The sequence below is a fragment of the Neltuma alba genome, unplaced genomic scaffold (assembly GCF_004799145.2).
Source record: "Neltuma alba isolate B1F8T4 unplaced genomic scaffold, ASM479914v2 tig00001122_pilon, whole genome shotgun sequence".
NCBI classification, from domain to species: Eukaryota; Viridiplantae; Streptophyta; class Magnoliopsida; order Fabales; family Fabaceae; genus Neltuma; species Neltuma alba.
The window spans coordinates 1-20,128 of record NW_021632338.1 but is presented as its reverse complement, the minus strand read 5'-3'; the positions used below and the strand labels follow the sequence as shown (position 1 = coordinate 20,128).

The 20,128-nt window shown below is 33.3% G+C and overlaps 2 protein-coding genes and 1 pseudogene across 2 annotated transcripts; all 3 read right to left on the bottom strand.

Moving 5' to 3' along the window:
• Positions 1–424: 424 nt before the first annotated feature.
• LOC114750764 (peroxidase A2-like) lies at positions 425–3,955 on the bottom strand. The gene is made up of 4 exons (XM_028939372.1): positions 3,682–3,955; positions 1,844–2,035; positions 1,152–1,317; positions 425–1,051 (listed from the first exon to the last, which is right to left on the bottom strand). Exons 1-4 carry the CDS (start codon positions 3,904–3,906, stop codon positions 564–566), a joined length of 1,071 nt encoding a protein of 356 aa, XP_028795205.1. The 5' UTR covers positions 3,907–3,955; the 3' UTR covers positions 425–563.
• Positions 3,956–10,692: 6,737 nt separating this feature from the next.
• LOC114750812 (peroxidase A2-like) lies at positions 10,693–12,136 on the bottom strand. The gene is made up of 4 exons (XM_028939425.1): positions 11,781–12,136; positions 11,500–11,691; positions 11,208–11,370; positions 10,693–11,099 (listed from the first exon to the last, which is right to left on the bottom strand). Exons 1-4 carry the CDS (start codon positions 11,988–11,990, stop codon positions 10,693–10,695), a joined length of 972 nt encoding a protein of 323 aa, XP_028795258.1. The 5' UTR covers positions 11,991–12,136.
• Positions 12,137–14,341: 2,205 nt separating this feature from the next.
• On the bottom strand, positions 14,342–16,703 carry LOC114750783 (peroxidase A2-like; annotated as a pseudogene).
• Between the last annotated feature and the right edge of the window lie 3,425 nt (positions 16,704–20,128).

Here is a 20,128-nt window from a genome sequence, read left to right as displayed (position 1 = left end):
AATATTAAAACAAAATTATTTATATATTGAAATAATGTTGGTCTCATAGAAAAAAAAACACAAATTCGAAAGCATACTTGTTCGGAGGTTATTAATCTTAATACTCTTGATCCAATAGAGATTAATCTCAAATTTAAAGTGATTCGAGAATACTCTATAATAACAAAGTAACAATAATATTGAATTAAAATTTCAACGGGACGTGCACGTTTTAATCCCCGAATTTGAAGCTAAAATAAGTCCGCAAGTCGAGTTTAAAACACGAAATCCTTCTTTTTCTATGCTTTCAAACTCTTTTATTCGTTGTGTACTGTTTAAAAAATCCAATTTCTTGCATCAAAATGTAAGTTATTAGTAATTCAACCGGATACACACACACACACAGGTTGCTGGTCTCGAATAAGAAAATAGACAAAACCACAGATATAAGAAACACAGATGTCATTATTATTACCAGTGGCATAATACAAAAGTTATTATGACCACTTAACACGGGACACAGGTACATGGCACGCACACTCCTACACAGATCACTAAATCGACCCATCGATCGATCAACTCCTTCAGATTGAGCTGACTAGAACATCACGATCAGATTCTTTGGTGGAAGCCACAGCGCTTAAGCGAGCGGAATCTGAGTTCACAAAGTTACACTGAGATCGAATTTCACCTTGAGAGCCAGTCAAAGGGCTGATATTTCCCATTTTGATCATGGAAGCTGCGAACTGAGTGAAGAAAACGGACTGGTTACTGGCAAAGCTATTGACAATGGCAATAGTGTCTGCACCAGAAGTGGAGAACAAGACTTGGTCACTGTTAAGAAGGCCCTTGTGAACTTGGAGGTTGGTGTAATAGTTCTTGTCGAACGTGTTAGGAGTGGTAAAGTCGAGATTGGTCAAGTTGGAGCCGCCGGTTCCATTTGGAGGGCATATGAGTCGCAGGGATGAAAGGTAGGTTGTGTTGAGATTTGGATCGGGTTGGCCTGTGGAACTGAAATTGTATAATCTGTCCTGAAAATTTCTGCAGTGTGCTCTTCCGAACGTGTGAGCACCTGAAAGTGATGATCAAAGCCCACAAGTATCATAAAACTTAATCCTGCCACATTTGAAACACAGTAATTTAAACTGACTTCTGTAAGATTAACTAAGTACCAGAGAGGGCAACGAGATCAGTGGTGTTGAGGCCCTGAACAGCGAAGGATGCTTTGAGTTCATCCAAAGAGAGGCGGGGACCTGGAAGGTTCGTATTTGCCAACGTTCGGTTCGCTGTTGTGCTGTCCCTTCGTCCCAGTGGAACTTTCCAACCGTTTCCATCATCCTGTGTTAGATATTATTCATTATACTCATCACTTTTACTACCTTTTTTCGAGTAAAAAAAAAAGGAAACTTGGAAAACTCCATCCATAAAAAAAAAAAAAAAGAAACACATCGAGCTTTCCTTGAGGTTTCTCAATCATGGCCGACAACTTCCACTTTTCCTCACTTCCAATTTATGCACAACTAGGCACCTAAGTGCAGTGCATGCACCCCTAACCCTAACACATAAAATATGCCAATAATTGACACATCCATTACTGAGTTATTATATATCAACAACCACACCAATTTACTTGCCTCCATATTAAAAGCCAATTCATACGGGCTTGTCCTTTTTCCATCAATGGGATGGAACCACGATCTAAGAATTAATGAGAGGGACCGAAATTAAAGGTGACAGATTGGTATGAATTGGAGTTCACATAAATGGGTTGGTTCTCTCTGGCTTTTCTCTTTATAAAAAGGGTATGGTTTAATTGTACGTATATATAGGTGAGAGAATAAGATGGAGAGGAGGAGCATAGTACCAAAACAACAGAGATTTCTGCAGCAAGGGCGAGAATATCAGCACAAGACACGGTGGCCGGACAAGCTGCTTCCACCGCAGATTTGATGTTGTTGACGACATCCAATCGTCTGATTGAGTCAACATTTGGAAAAGCATCTTGCTCGCTGTCTATTGTGTCTGTCTTGTTCAATAATATTGATGCATCACAACCCTACACCCACAGGTCATATATTTAATATCAACTTTACAGTAATGGAAAAAAAAAAATCAATTCACTCGGCATACATATTCTGATCGTTACTGCTTTTCGTTTACTAGCTTTAGACAAGCCGTCCATATATTTGATTGATTTCAACTATATATGTTTTCCCTTGATCAATTTCATACTCATCCATTTAAGATTAATAAAATATATTCTTTCTCTTCACAATTTTCAACTAATATGTTTCATTAAATGGTTTGAGATCTTTTTTTAAAAAAAAAAATTTTGTTCCTTTTATTTCAAAAGTCAGGACTAGTTAATAGCCCGTTGACATATCTATCAATGAACACATAATTTTCCTCACAAACACTTATCAAGGTCTCCAAGGAAGACATAACCCACCAACCACTTTTATTGAAACTTCCACTGAGCGTGAAGAGACGTCAAGAGAAGACTTAGGGTGTGTTTGGATGAAACCAAACCATGATTTGGAGAATAGTTTTTTGGAGAATAGATTTTGGGAAGAATAGATTCTGTGAAGAATGATTTTATAAAAAAATGATTCTGAGAAATGAGAGTGTTTGGATAGTTGTTATCAGAAGTACTTTTTATATATACAAATTACTAAAAAAAACATAAGTTAATATGATAATTATATAAAAGATAAATTTTATGATATATTTTAATTTGAAGGAATAAAATTGTTAATAATATATTTTTTACCAACATAATTAATAATACATAAGATAATGTAATTAATAAATAATTAATATGTGTATATATGTTTATAAGATATAAGGTTAAATATGTTTATAAAAAAATAATTGAGAAATGTTAAAGTCATATTATTGTTGAGATCTACTTTGACAGCTACAATCATCTCTCTAATTTGAGTCAGAAGCAGAATGAATTCACTTCTCCTGAAACCATGGTTTTGGATTATTCCAAAACCATAGTTTAGGCTCAAACCATGGTTTCAGATTATTGGCCCAAAATTGATGCTGTTTGTGTGACATCTCATCAAAACCATGGTTTTGCCTCCCAAATCATGGTTTTGAGGGTTACCCAAACAGACCCTTAAAAGTAAGATATGAAAGTTCACAGAAATTCGGATGATACATCCAACACTTCACTATTACCCATCCTTTCCATTTTAATAATCTAATTTGTTAGATCTATGCATATCTCAGCTTTATTAAAATATTGTTTTCTTTTTCTCAGTACACTACAGTGCAGTTGTTCCTGCTGCATTAAAGCATGATCTTGCAATATCGAGATTATGATCTTGGCCTGGACAAAGTATATTTAATTTATCAATGGCTTTTTTCATACAGACTAAGCTCAAAACAAATAAAAATTGACTAAAATGGAAGCACTTTAATTTTTGTCATAATAATCAAGTCTACTTAAGAGTTCTCACCATCGCCATCATAAAAAATAATCACATATAACAGAAAAGTTTAAAAATTGGGTGATCAACATCCATACCACCAAAACAACTTTACTCTCCAAATAATGCCTGTAATTCATACGGCGTTCATCACGACAACGATAAGTTTTAGATTCATCAAGTTTAAACTAAGTATCCATTAGAAGAGAGCATATGGAGAAAGTGAATTAAAGGAGATGAAGAAGAAGAAGAAGCTAGCATGTACTTGGACAAAGCAATCATGGAAGTGAAGCCTGATGAGACTGGCACCAACACGAGGATCAGATCTTGAAGCATTATGAACAACCTCTCTTACAATCGCATGCACGTTTGGACATGTGCTTTTGTAAAACGAAGGATCTAACTGACCATATGAAACTGATATTATTGTTCCTGCGAACACTACCAATGCACAGCATAGAGCTGCCACTGAGACACGAAGAGAACTCATACTTGGCTTCTTTTCTCTCTATGAACTGAGAGGCTTAATTTCTTGTGTGTTCTGGGAGCTCTTAGTGAGCGTTTATTTATAGACGACAAATTGGGTCGGTTTGGCATCAGGATATTGATAATCTTGGTGATGGGTTAATTACTAAGGTAATATTGTGGTCCCCATGAAAATGACAAATCCATGCCTTATATTTAATTATTTATGGTCATCAATCTATAATGGGACTGGGTGGCCAGATATAGGCAGCACAGGGGGTTTAGTTGAGAATAAAGTGATTTTTTTAACTGTTAATAATTAAAAAATGGTTAGTTTCCATTCTTTTTCTTATAATTATTATTTTCGTCCCAAGACTTATACTCTTTATTTGCTCAGATTCGTCATATATAATAGTCCCCATATGCTAATTTTGACCTGAATGCTAAGAGGCGTGTTCAATTCTTTTTCCTAATTTTGTGATTTTAAGAATCCTTCAATTGTGTCGAACAATACAAATTTGTATCGCAGTTTATAATTTTGATATCTTGTATTAGGTTTTTAATCAAATACCTGTGGTAAACATATAGGATATTCTGAGAGAACCAAGATGTATGTTTTTTCCCCCTTGTAAAAATATATAATTATAATTAGTTTGAGGGATGATTGGGTCAATCCAACGAAGGACATGGTCTTGAATAGAGTAAGCTTTACTTTATTCCATCCTTTTGTATCAACTTGTGAATTAAAACATTGATGAACACTGAATAGAGGCTTCTTTAACGATAATTGCACGTTCATTTTCAGTCTATACTTCCTTTTGGGCAATAATTTATCAATATATATTGTTTCCAGCGTACTATTATTACTTTCTTTCCAATGTTCACTTTAAAAAAATCACCGTGATGCGTGCTAGACTGACCCATATTATGTTTTATTGTGTAATATTTAAAACAGATCCAAAGCATGATTTTAAGAATCTTTTCTAGAAGGAAAAGTCATAAAACAACGCTTGATATTTTTCTTCCAAAATAATTTAAAAACAAATCATATTGTTTCTTAATAGTATAATTTATTATAATTTTTTTACACATATATAGGTATGATAATTGACACATTAAATTTTTAAAGGTAAATTTTGCTTACTTTTCTCAAATAGAAAAATACAGTTAAAGAAATTTAGAGAATTCTAGAAATATTATTTTTAATTTTTTTAAAAAAATCAGCTGATTTATTTTAGTTGGCTCATTAGGCATGCATTCAGGCTAGTAGACATCTCTCCATGTTTTTTTTTTTTCATATTGCTTCAGCTTTTTTTTGGGAGCGTAAAGCCCCTAAAATAACGTAATATTTTTTTTAAGCAAACACACAACTATATATTGTAATAAAATAAAAAATTATAGAGATAAAAAAAATTCAAGCCTGCTAATATATATATATATATATATATGTCTATATAATAAAAAGAACCACTTTTTTCTTGGCTTCTTAAATGAAATAAAATATGCTATATATATATATAGTGCTACTCGCCGTGCGTATTGCGCAACAAGAGGGGTATTGGGGCGATCAAGCTTCAAATATTGAAAGGTGGAGGTAAGGGCAATTTACTTCATCAAATTATCATCCCACGTCATATCAAGTGTCAGTAGTCATCAGCTTTTTTTATAATTCCATAAAATGTTCTTGGAAGCATACGAAATTTTACTTGAGTTGACAACGGAAAAAAATTTATTTAATTATCAGTTAATTTTAAATATTTAGCTTCTATATAATTTTAAGATGGTTAAATCATTTGGTTTAGAGGGAGGTTAAATTTTTTTTTTCAAAGTATAAATATATGAAGACGAATTAATTAAATAAATTTCTAGACTTGTTTCCTTCTGTGAACTGTGGCCTCACAAGAGGAGAATATCCACCGCATACGGCATCAATATCATCTTGAAGTCTAATTTTAATTATGAATATGGATAAATATGTAGGGGTCCATATGTTCATTAGGCAATTAAGTAATAAAGGGAAAGGTACTCAATAAAGCAAGAAAGACTGGGTAACAAGAGAAGAAGCAAATCTTACTACTGTATATTTACTCTGATTCACTGTGTTGTTAATTAATCTCACTCTATTTCGAAGAATAATATTTGCATCATGGAAGTTGACAAATATTTTAGATTATTATCAAAATGAGGTCAAATAAGTAAATTCAAATTATTGAGGGACGATGAACCACCAAACTGCTGACTTTTCTGGCCCTACAAGGCTACAGCTTACATCTTACGGGTTCATACAAAATTTCTTACTGGCTGCAAATCCGGAAACGTGTGGATGACTTAGATATTCGATATTAATATTATGTTATGAATATGACAGTGATTGAGAAAGCTCTGAAGAAACCATATAAATTAAAATGTCAAGACAATAGTCATGTAACAACTTAATATCATCATGAAGTTTTTTCCCCCCTAAATGGGAATTGACTGATTTGATATCACTTATACTATTACTCTTTATTTGTGTGAATTAATGAAATCAAGTAAATTACTTTTTTGGTGTAAAGTCAGAGTTTTCCCAGATAATTTTAAATTTGAAACTAATCTTTATTGGATCAGGAGTGTTAAGTTAAAACTCTCTTAACAAATATACTTTTTGAGATTCCAATTTGTATTTTTCTCTTTACGGGTGAAAATGCTTACCATCTTAATTTACAGTTTGTTGATAACAAGTAAATTATTTAATTGTAACAGGCATAATTTTTCTAAAGTGCCCTTTTATAAGTTAGAAAAATTAATTTTAAAAAATAAATAGAAGTGATAAAATATATTAGGGTCTTATGTTTATAATTAAATATAATCCTTCAACTTGCTCCTGCATTAAGTATCCGAGGCAATACATCGTTATTGTTTTCCTTTAAATTAAAGAACAAATAAAAAAATCAACACAAATTAAACAAGTTAAGCATATTAATCCCATCTTATAATGTATGAAGCTCGTTTAGTTTTAATTTGCTACTTAGATCATCGGATACACATCGTGGTTGTTTTGGACCGGTTAATGTATTTGTTTTGAAGGTGATTAATTAATGTATTTGTTTTGAAGGTGATTAATGCTGATACAACTCGGTTACCTAGATAATAAATAATGATATCCATGAGGCGGTGCGTTGCTGGGAGTGGTTTAATCTGGGAGTCATTAGATTTTATTCAATATAAAAATATGTTTTTTTTTCCCAGTCAAAAAGGCAATACCATCTATTGATGAGACTTAAAATACTAGTAGAATTTGTAATAAGCTTGAATTGTTTCATTTTTTTTCCACAAACATCAAGTTGCTTTACCTTTGTGAAAATGACACATATAAAACCACTAAAAGAAATAAATGTTATTTAAAAAATCATAAATTTGATCGGCAACATAATAATTTAGTTGTAAATTTTAAAATTAAAGATTAGTCTCGAATCAAATGTAAATTATAAAAGAGTTAGTTAAGCTTATGTAATTTGCAAAATTTGCAAAATTTATACGATTTATGACTTATTTATGACTTATTTATAATTTATAATTTATGACTTATTTCCAATTAGTCTTCCGACTTATTTCCAATTAGTCTTCCGACTTTGATAATTAAGCTTATGTAATTTGCAAAATTTATACGATTTATGGTCCATCTGCAACTAATTACCCAATATTGACATTTTACAGCAAAGTTTTTGAGACTTGCAACCAAGCATTTCTGAGTTTGCAATTGAACTGTGTTATTAATTAACAACTATTTCAGCTCATAAATGTCTATTAATTTTAATTTTCAATCTTAATCCTTCTCAGACATTTCACAAATTTATAGTCCACACCTAATTGTTTATTTTCTCTGGGTGATCCATATTTTCTTTTCGACCAAATTTGGGTGATACATCGATGTCATTATTCTTTTTTATTTCTCTTTTATGATCTTTAGTTGAATTAAGAGGCACACTTCCACACGTACGTTCACATCTTTTGTCAATGAATTAACACTTATTCAGCACTATGCAATGAGACAAGGACCATTACTGCAGCTATATCGCCACATTTGTTGCATTGGTGATCATGACATTTAAGCTTAAACAATATTACCGTACTTAATATAAGAGTTAGTTAACTAATTTGATTATATTAAAAAAATTAGTTAAGTTAATTATTTATAATAAATAAGTACTATCTTTTTTAAAATACCTTTATTAATCTTGTGTATTAGTAAGAACTGCCATTTGATGAAACTTTTAATAAATGCACTATTACAAGGATTACTGTAGAAAAAATAGATAAATATGAAAGACAAAGTGGATTGGGTCTTATATTTATGACCAAATTGAAATTTAAACTAGTTCTTATATTAAAGATCGATATAATATTAACTAATTTTCTTGAATTTTAAGTTATATGTTTGTATCTAGTCTGGCTGCATGCTAGCTCTAGGGATCGCGTTGATTGTTCAATTCATACATATATTATATGGTTTTGTTAATAAAAGCAATCTTTATTAGCATACCTACCAAGATTTTGTCTCTCAAGTTCTAAACTTCCAATTCAAGTATTGGACTTTTTATATGTAAAGTGTAAGTCCTTTTTAAAGTTAATTATATATTACTACTACAAATAATTGCAATCCACTCAAGTGAACTCTGGCCTACCGAAAAGTTTGTAAAGATTTTTATGGCCAATAAAAATTTGAAATTAATATTAATATTGAAATTTTTATATTGATACAGCCAATATTATTGACTGTGGAAATTCAAAAGTAGGAAGCACAGATATATATGAACAAACCTACTGCTTTTTGTTTTTCTCCTGGCCTGTTTGTCGGCTTATTTGTGGACTAATATTGAGGGGAGATGTCGCGTGTTCGTCACACATATGACCCCAACAACACGACTTTAGCTTACACGTACAATATCATCTAGAACACTTTAACTTATTTATAATGGAGAAGACGCTCACATAATTAATTAAAGTGATAGTACTTCATAGTAGTACCTCTGGGCCTTAATATAAGATCTAATTGATTAATTTGAGGAGATTAAAAAAATTAGTTGAGTTAGTTATTTATAATAAATAGTTGTTGTCTTTTTTAAAATGTCTTTATATTAATTATGTGTGTTTGAATTACAAATTGACAGTAACTCTTTAACATATTAACTACTATAGGAATTATTTAAGAAAAAAATAGATAAATATTGGAAACAAAGTGGATAAAAATTTTATATTTAGAATCAAATTAAAAATCAAACTAAATCTTATATTAAAGACCAGAGATATACAATTATATACTTCTACCGTGTGGTTTTAATTTTTTGTTCTGTACTTGAATTTGATTGATATTAATCCCACGTAAGAGATAATTAATTAACATTTGCCTGGGTTCGTACGTTTGTCAAATTATGTTTGCAAATTGGAGTTTAGATGAGAATTAATTATTCAAGTGTAATGTTTGAATACTTAGCTTTATGAACTTTAACTCCATACAACTTAATTCTTGTAATTTATATTGATTTAAAACAACCAAGTCTTTATTTAACTTAAGTACTTACAAGGATTAAATTGGACTGAGTCAAAATTTAGAGACTAAATCTAAAAGAGATTAAAAAAAGGGATTTTAACAATGAAAAAATTCGGAGACTAAATTAAAAAATAAAAAGGCTTGATAAAAAAAACAGAAATGAAAAAATATCTATACATGGCATATTTATGAGTTCAGTTGCACAAGTTAAAACTAAACGCACACATGGGCAAAGCTAATAGGAGGCAGAAAGAAGAAATAAAGGATTTTAGCAGAGCATTAGCATGGAGGACAAACGGGTATGTCAAAGTTTTAAATGCGCATTTACTTAAACAAGGAGTAATCCAGTATCAAAGTGTAGCGTAGCTTGTGAGTTAACGTGGGTCAGACTATAAAGCAGCACGTGTTTGAATAAAAATAAATTTATCCAAACAAGCAATAAATTATTTCAACTCAAACCTAAATTTCAATCAGTAAAAAAGAGTCCCAGCTAGTTTGGATAACTTAGTACAAGTTAGTGGGTCAAATTGCTTTAAAACGAAAGCAATGTGTCCTATCCAACGCACAAAGTGCAACTCTGCCACTCCCACCACCCTTATCTGTATATTATTGCTCTAAACTAATCAAGGGGAAGCAAGTGGACATCTCATCGCAAGTCATTTTCTCTTAATTTTCCTATCAACCTAATCAATCCAAGTCCTTCATTTCACCAACAGCAAGGATGCTGCCACGTCACTTACCCAAGTCATTTACTTCCTATTTTGCTACATGATCGATGTTGATAGTTAACATCTTTATGATAAGGGCTAATATGGCTCAATTTTAACATTTCCTTAGCAATCTTGAATTTTGGGGACAACATTGTTCCCAGGTGAAATTTTCTTGCCACAAATTTGTACCTTAACCCCTTAAAATATTATAGATTCATTACTTGTTCAAATCCATTAACCACTAATGATTCGATCCAATTTAAAACTTGACACTGCGTATTCACACAAAGTACTCATACAAAAACTCCCTTATCAACGTAACTAATATATATTTCATGCAACGACAATTCCTTCTTCAACAATTACATCAACTTTGACCCTGGTACAGAATTCTACAAACCCAATAGAATTTAAATTAAATCAGCAGAGATATTGTCTTCTCTGCTTTTATTCAGCTTGAACAAGTTTTCCAAATTTCTAAGTACATTTGTGGAATCAACTTATAAGAAATTCAAAAATTAAAAACAATGGAGTAATCTCATAACTTATCATGAATAAATTCATTTCAAGTTTAACTAACCCTCCTGCAGTTAGTCCTGATCTGCCCATTGCTTCCTGTCAAGGGACTAATCTTGCCCATATTGATCATGGACTGAGCAAAGCTAGTAAAGAACTCGCTTTGACTAGCGGCAAACCTATTGACGATGGCGACGGTGTCGGATCCGGCGGTGGAGAACAATTCTTGATCGGATTGGAGAAGACCTCGTCCACTTTGAAGGTTCGTGAAATAGTTGTTGTCAAAGCTATCGGGAGTCGTGGGATCTAGGTTGTTTAAGGTACCATCGTTTTGAGGACATGCCTGACGAAGTGTTTCCAGATAAGTAGAGTCCAGAGACGGATCTGAACTGTTACTATTCTCAAAGTTAAATAAACGATCACGGAATAGCACACACCTTGCCCTCCCAAACGTATGTGCACCTGACAAATCAGTCAAAAAGCTTCGGATTATAATTACTTAATACCCTAATAAGACACAAGCTAGCTAGTTTAATTTCACTATTTTAATATTAGATGTGTGAAAATTACCCGATAGAGCAACAACGTCAGTGGTATCGAGTCCCACAGCAGAAAACTTGGAAGTGATATTGGCGAGGCCATCTCTAGGGCCTGGAAGAAGCTGAGCTGCGGCCTGATTTGCTGTTGTACTGTCTCTTCTTCCCAATTCAACTGTCCATGTTGGACCTCCACCCTGTATATTAATTATAATTAACATGCATGTTATATATATCAGGTCTAAGTTCATTATATATGTATATATAACAGTTTCGTCTCTCAATTATATAATTCATTCATATTTGCAAGTTTAAAGCTTTAATACCAAGGAAACCGATGCTTCTGCAGCAATGGCTAGAATATCAGCACAAGAGACGACTCCGGGACAGACATTCTCCAAAGCTGTTTTAATATCGTCAACCACAGGATATCCATCTGCTGAATTTCTGTTGGGAATCGCGTCCTTTTCTGATAAGATTCCATTGGCATCGTCCAACAATATCGATCCGTCACAGCCCTTCATCAAATGAAACACACAATAACATATCAGTTTGAAAGTATACATATTTAATATCAAGCAATATATATGTGTCTATATAAACTCACATCAACAAAGCAATCATGGAAGTGAAGGCGGATGAGTTTGGCTCCGATTCTGACGTCACTTTGAGCAGCCTGCTCAATGACGCCACGTACAATGGATGAAGCATTAGGGCAAGTGGTAGCATAGAATGAAGAACTCAACTGAGCATTTGAAGCTCCAAAAATAGTAGCAACCAAACAAAGGCTCAACAATGAAATCCGAAAGGATGACATTTTTCTTAACTCTTAAATGAAGCGAAAATTCTGAAGCTTGCTGTGAGGATGGATGAGTTTGAGAGAAAAAGCTGATGAAGAACTGGTTTTATAGATGCATGGAACAACGTCCAAGGTAGTGGCGGGCTGTGAGGTGGTGGTTGACAGCAAAAGAGAATCTTTCTTATTTTGTAGGAGGGCTTGAAATTTCAAACAGCCAGTGCATGGGTTTGAACATTTCCAGTTACAGGCTAAACGACAATAGTTTCATGCAGAAGAAGAAAAGTCAAAGCCTTATAATTGCACCATCTTTTTTAAGGATGATTTGGAAGCGAAAAATTCGCCATGGTCATAATTCGGTTGATGATGGGATTGTGGATGAATAATTTGTCAATCTCAAGGTTTAACTGTTCTCGACTCTTGCATAGTTAAAGGATCTACGATTTCAAAGTTCAAACGAAGTGGAAATCCTATAGAATACGGTAAGTCAATGAATAGGTGAGTGGAAAAAATAATGTAAAAAATACCGTCACGACTGATAAAATAATGGTTAAAGACTTCTTTTTCCCCTGCAAAACGCAATTTGTTTAAAACTTCGTGCAAAATATGTGTTGGAGAACAGAAATCTCATGTCTAAACGTTAACATATATGCATGGTAAATAAAAACTCATAAAATTTTATATAGACAAATTGGTAAAATACAATAAATGTGTAAAAAATATATTTTTCTTTTCCAAATATATCATTATTTATCGAAAAATAAAAATTTTAGACATGTACAAAGTGTAACTTGTTACAAAAAAGATAAGCTCTATCCCAAAAATTGTAAATTATAAATAAGATTGAAGGGAGTATTAGTTAAAACTGTTTTCAAAACAAACAAGGCCAAAACTCCTCTCGCTCGCACAATTACTTAGTTTGATTATTCCTATGGCAGTTGCGATATACTTACAAATCAACGACCTCTTTTAAGGGAATTAAATAATCATAACAATGATTTGTGAACTCTGGTCTCTTCTTGAACGTTTAATAAAATATAGATACGAGTATATTGTACAATACAATTCAACAGTTTCGGCTCCGTTTTATGTTTAGTCCGTGATTTGCGGAGTGGACCTTTTCAGACTCTCAACGTTCAACAACACGTCCACAGAAATTAAAACGCTGCTGTCCAACAAGAAAAATTCAGTACACATTAAATGCTAGCTGCCTTATCTGAGGAAAAAAATAAATATCTTGATGAATAAATTTAGTCTTGGAACATCATTAACTAAGAAGTACTCTATCTTATAACATGTCACGTTCTTGCATTAATTAGGATGTGAATTAGCAGAGGACATTGTTTCCGTGTACAAAGAACAAAGTTGACAGTTCAGCCTATTGAAAAATTGGATAAGTTTGCCTTTCTTTTCTTTTTTCTTTTTTTGGGTTTGAGGTGGAAACTAGCACACACACACACACACACACATCGGTTAGACGATATGGCCCAATATTAATGGCAAATCAATCATCAAGGTGCCGGTCGATGCTAGCTTTGTATAAACTTAATTACATTTAAATAAGCGTTGACAAAAAAACATGTAAATGAGAAAATGCTGCAATAATCTAATAAAGGCTGTTTTTTTAAAAAAATAAAAGTGCTTAGAACAATAAATTTCAGATAATTTATAATTATATGATGCTCAACTTTAGAGAATTTATACTCCTGCTATATCATACATAATTTTTTTATCTTGTCCAAAACATGGGCTACGCTTGAATATTAATACAAGTGGTGAGAGCCCAAAGATCAACAATTAAATTTTAAAATATTTGTTCAGTCTATAATCCCAAAACTAGATTATCGCTTTATTTTTATTTTTTTGTCAGAAGATTATGGCCTTATTACGTGCAATAAAATGATGATAAACAACATAATTGTTATTTTAGTAAAATTTGCCTCATCATATGATTTCCCTGGGAAGCCGATCCGAGGAGATTAAAAAAAAAAGAAAAAGGCAAGAGTACAGGATTTATTTGAGTAAAATAGCATCCATTAGTTTAATGTTTTAGGTTCGTCCAGTGCCCCTCCAATATCCTAATTTTATTTTTTTGGTGCTTTCAACAATCTAATCTTATTTATTGTACATCCCACTCTTACACCATAAATAAGATTACGATACTAGATGTAACCAAAAAAATAACATAAAGAAATGATAGATACACCTGAAAAATAACACCAGAATGCCAAATGTGCTATAAATAGGATTATGATACTTGGTGCATCGTGTTAGATGTTATGTTACCCTTTATCTTTTCACTAATAAATACACGTAGAAAAGTGGCAAAATCAGAGCCGTCAAATAGATATATGGTAAAACACACACATTCAGCTTATTATTACTTACTACCACTGGAATATGACCACAAAACACAGTACACAGGCAAATGGCATGCACACGCCTAAAATCGATCATCAACTTATTCAGATTGAGCTGACGAGAACAGGTTCATCAGACTCTTTAGTGGGAGTGACGGCAGTAATGAATCGAGAGGAATCTGAGTTGACAAAATTACAGTGAGATCGAATTTCACCTTGAGAGCCAGTCAAGGGGCTGATATTGCCCATTTTGATCATGGAAGCTGCGAACTGAGTGAAGAAAAGGGACTGGCTGGCGGCGAAACTATCGACAATGGCGATGGTATCTGCACCAGAAGTGGAGAACAACTCTTGATCACTGTTAAGGAGGCCATTGTGAAGTTGAAGGTTGATGTAATATTTATTGTCGAACGTGTTTGGAGTGGTGAGGTCAAGATTGGTTATGTTGGTGCCATCTCCGTTGAGAGGACACACGAGTCGCGGTTTCTGAAGGTAAGTTGAGTTGAGACTTGGATCAGGTTGGCCTGTGCCACTGAAATTATATAACCTATATATCCTTAAATGTGATGCAATGTGCTCTTCCGAATGTGTGAGCACCTGAAAGTACACAAGTCCAATATCATCAGACTTCGTAATTAATGATTCAATCTGTCACTTATGATATGATCTATATATACTCATGAAAAGAATTATTTGTTTAGTCACTTCTAGTTGACAAAAGGGATGGCCATTAGTCTTTTGGGGGCAGAAAGATAATACTAGTATAAGATGAGAAAGAGAGATACCAGAGAGAGCAACAAGATCAGTAGGATCGAGGCCCTGAGCCGCATAGCCGGATTTAAGCTGATCCAAAGAGAGGGAGGGACCAGCTGGAAGGTTCAGATTTGCGAGTGTCCGATTGGCGTTGGTGCTGTCCCTTCTTCCCAGCTCTCTTTCCAGCCTTTTCCTTTAGCCTGTCATTGTCCACTTTTACTTTGCATATTTCACCAAACGTATTTCCCAATCAACGCGCCCCTACGTGTTTTCATGTCCTACCACATTTGCTTTTATTTACTATTGCATCTAAATAAAAATAAATATTCCGTCCTCTTCATTAATTTTCTTTCTCGATAAGAGTTTACGTTTGGGTTTGGTGGGTTTTAAAAGTTGGTTTCCACATGGGTTGGTTGGGGGTGCCACTTGCCCCTCAATTTTGAAGCTCTTTCCAAATGTTTTTTTCACTTTTTATTATTAGACTCCATATAAAATGAATGAATTTTGATATCTTAATTCATTGCAAAAAATGTATTTGATCAACCCCAACTCTTTCCACACACACAAAAGATTGATGAGGGGCGTACGTATGAGAGTATGGTTGAATTGTATATATGTTGCTCCGGTCTTTAATATAAGAATTTGTTTGACTTTTATTTTAATTCTAAATGTAAGACTCCAATTCATTATTTCTCTCATATTTATCTATTTTTTTCTAAAGTAGTTTTTGTAATAATAATAGTTCTAGTCAATACACTTTAGCAAGATACATTAGAAAAAGCAATACATGTTAATTACAAATAACTAGCTTAACTAATTTTTTTAATTTATTCAAATTAGTCAACTAATTATTATATTAAAGACCGGACATAGTATATGGAAGAAGAAAGTACCAAGATAACAGAGATTTCTGCAGCAAGGGCGAGAATATCAGCACAAGACACGGTGGCGGGGCAAGCTGCTTCCACCGCAGACTTGCTGTTGTTCACAACATCCAATCCTCTGATTGAATTCGCATTTGGAAAAGCTTTTTGCTCGCTGTCTATTGTATCAGTCTTGTTCAATAATATTGATGCATCGCAACCCTGCCTGATCACTTATTAATTTGTCGAAGCTTTCACTTTCCACTTTCATATTATAAATTACAGTTTGATCTAGGCACTTTTCAGCTTTAATATTACAATACAATATTGTGTGTTTTCCTTTTCTCGGTACACTAGGCAGTTATATAACAGATACAAGTTCAGAAACACGAGGACAAGTCAACACAACGACAAAGAAAAGTACTAGATTCAGCTTTAAGTATTCATCACGCACCCATCAAATAAATAAACGCGATATATATAATTAGAGAATAGTATATGCAGGAGACGAAGAACTAGATATATACTTGGACGAAGCAATCGTGGAAGTGAAGCCTGATGAGACTGGCAGTAATACGAGGATCAGTTCTGGAAGCATCGTGAACAACCTCTCGTACTATCTCATGCACCGTAGGGCATGTGTCTTTGTAAAACGAAGCATCTAACTGGCCGTACGAAACTGATATTGTTGTTCCTGCCAGCACCACCAATAATAATGCACAACACTGAGCTGCCACTGAAACACCAAGAGAACTCATTCTTCATTTTTGTCTCTGTGAAGTGACAATTAAGTTCTTGTGTGTTCTGAGAGAGCCCTTGATGAGCTTTTATTTATAGAGCACAAATAGGTCGGTTTCCAATCAATATTATTGATAATATGACGGGTTAATTACCGCTGTAATTACACAATAGTCGTGAATAATGTGGTGCACGTCATGTTTGTTACTACCTAATACTCCTCTAATGCTAAACATAATATCTATTTTGTAATATAACAATATAAAATAAGTCTTATATTTGGGACGGATTTATTATCAAAATTATTTTGAGACCACTGCACGTTCATTTTCAGCCTATGATTCCCTTCGATCAGTAGTCTCATCACTTTATGTCATATGAAGGGTTCTATCGTTACTTTCTTCACAGCTTTCACTTTAAAAATTCGCCGTAATGAGTGCTAGACTGACCCATATTACGTTTTTAATTTTTACTTGAAGCATATCCCAGGCATGCTTTCAGGAATCTTTTCTAGAAGAAAGAGCCACACAAAACGTTTGATATTTTTTCTACAACAAATTTAAAGCATAAGTCATAGTCTTATTTTATGATTTCGTGAATAGCATGGTTTATAAAAAAGTGCCCTTAAGATTGGGTTTTACGACCCCGTCTTTGCTTCAGGCCTTGCTGTGCAAGGATTGCGAATCTGATCATAATGATGTTGCTGAAGTTAAAATGTCCTTCTTAACTTGGCTTGTTTTGTTTTGTTTTGTTGATGTTGCGTTTCGGACTTTGTTTTTTTCGTTCTTAATTTTAACTTGTTTTCTTATTTTTACGGGATGAGACTGCTCATCGTTTGAACCAATAATTTGTTGATAGAATTATTTATGCGTAGACTTACATTCACATCTTTTGGCAATCTGTTAATATATAATTTGAACAAATATTAAAACAACTTGAAAATTTTTGTCCAATATATAAATAAATATTATATCTTTTTTTATCACTAAATATATGCGGCCTAATATGTTGAATTCATTTTAAATACATACATAATTTATTATTAAAAATTTTATTCCATTTTGAAAATTCTTTGGGCTAGTCTTGTGAACGATATTTTATATAAAAATGAATTAATATATTATTCTACTATCTCTGGTCCTTAATATATGACTTTGTTTGAATTTTATTTTGGTCTTAAATATAAGACCCTAATTCACTTTGTCTCTCATATTTATCTATTTTTTCTTAAGGTAATCCTCCTAATAATAGTAGTTCTAGCTAATATACTTGATTAGCAAGGATATTTTAGAAAAAAATAATACCTATTTAATACAAATAATTAACTGGAACTAGTTTCAGTATTTATCATCTTAGTGAGTACCTTAAACTCATCAAATATGGACCGTCCATATGTGATTTGAACGGTCCAGATTTAAAAATTTTAATTAAATATTTTAAATAGAAAAAATTATTTTTTAAATAATAGTTAAGAAATTATCTCTATTTTAAATTCTATATATATTAAAATAATTATTTTAAACAAATAAAAAAAATCGCATTCAAACCATCCAAATAAGATATAAACAATCAAAATCTGATGATCTTACGGTGCTCATCAAAGTGATGATCATTGAAACTGATTCTGTAACTAACTTAACTTATTTTTTTAATATACTTAAATTAGTTAACTAATTTTTATATTTAAGAGTGGAGGTAGTATAATTTTTACTTGGAAAAAAGACTCACCTAAGTTTGAATAATGGGATTCTTGCCAAGCTGCCCCTTCTGGTCCATTACTATTCTGACTCGAATTGAACCCAAAGTCATTCAGGAGAGTGTTAGTGAAGAATATTTTGGGCCTAACAAAAAGTCCATTAGCCATTTTTTTATGAAGTCCATAAGGAAAGTTAAAAGCAGCCCAATTAGATTAAGAAAAAGGACTAAAAAGAAGCAGCCAAAAAAAAATTAAAAAAAAAAAAAAAGAAAAATGTAAAACTCACATTGGACTATTCTCGCATTGGCACTTTTCAGGCCTGGTCTCCTCGGCGATTGGTCATCTTCTCCGTCCGCGTGCTCGGCGCGATGAGGAGTTCTCTCCGCTTCTATTCCAAGCTCCTCCAATATTCCTCTCGGAACATCAACCCTCCCTCTTTCTCCACTGATGGCGTTCTTCGTCTTTGTCTGCTCTCTCACTCTCATCGTCTCCACTCGTCATCCTCTGTTCCCGATTCCAATTCCTCCCTCGATTCCTTGAAACTGGGACTTACTAAATCCGATGGCCCCGGCTGTCTCTGCTTCCTCATCTTCTGCCGGCGCAGTGGATCTCACATCTCTTGTCTCAGCTTCCGCTTCTAAAGCGAGGGAAATTGTGGACTTGACTCGTCACTATAGTCGGTGCTATTGGGAGCTTTCTAAAGCTCGTCTCAGGTCAGATTTTCTGAAATTCATATTCTTATTGTTTTGACGGCATTTCGTCTGATTTCTAATCAGGCTCTATGGGCTGAGGACTGATTGTACAGTTCCCTGTGTTTTCATCTAGTATTACACTTCTTGTTTTGTTGACCTTTGTTCAGTAGCACTGTGTTTATATTTTAGCATTCTCATTCAATTTTGAATTTGGTGACTCTCGTCTACAGTTACAGAAACAAAAGTACGAAAGTGGCCTTTGAGAAATATAGGAATACTAGACAAAAATTAGAAGACTTCATCATGAAAGGAAGTTTTTGTTCACTCCCCCCCCCCCAACACCTCCCAGTTTGCATTTGGAGGCATTCGGGTACACTAATATCCTGATCTTGATAGCTTGGATGTTAGGCTTTATCCAAGCTGCCTATGTCTAGCGTACTATTATATCAGATGCTTTGTGTCCTCCATTATTACCAAGAGGTTCTAGCTTAGACCGTTATATGAACCACCCTAAAACTTAGGAGATTTCCTATCACGCTACTTATAGCGTTGTCAACCGTCCTTTTTTTTTTTTTTTAAACTACTGACCGCATCCTTCTATAATAGCTTTGTGTCCTGCCAAACATGAGAACAATGCTTACAATGTTACCTTATGCATTGGAGCCCAATACCTTGGTGTACAAGATACCTTTGTCCTTATTTCAAGACGATGCACATGTTTATCATGAATTAAGTTGGTTGGTTAGTTTATATTGTCTTTACTATCTTAATTTTCAGATTTCTTGTATTTTTGAGACTTTATGAATTGATATTAACTGGTTTGTTGATGTTGGTTTCTTGGAGGAAGTTGTATTTATTTGAGTCACAATTTTTCTGCTTTGTTTTATCTTATTTTCTTTTTATAAGATCAATAGTCTCTTCTGTTTTAGCTCCCTTGGAATTTTCTCCAATTCTGCATTTTTGCATCTTTGTATCCACTCAGCATCATTGTTTGGTAGCAGTTTATGCTGAAATGAATCAATGTTTTGTAATTCAACTTATCCCCTTCTAATTGGTT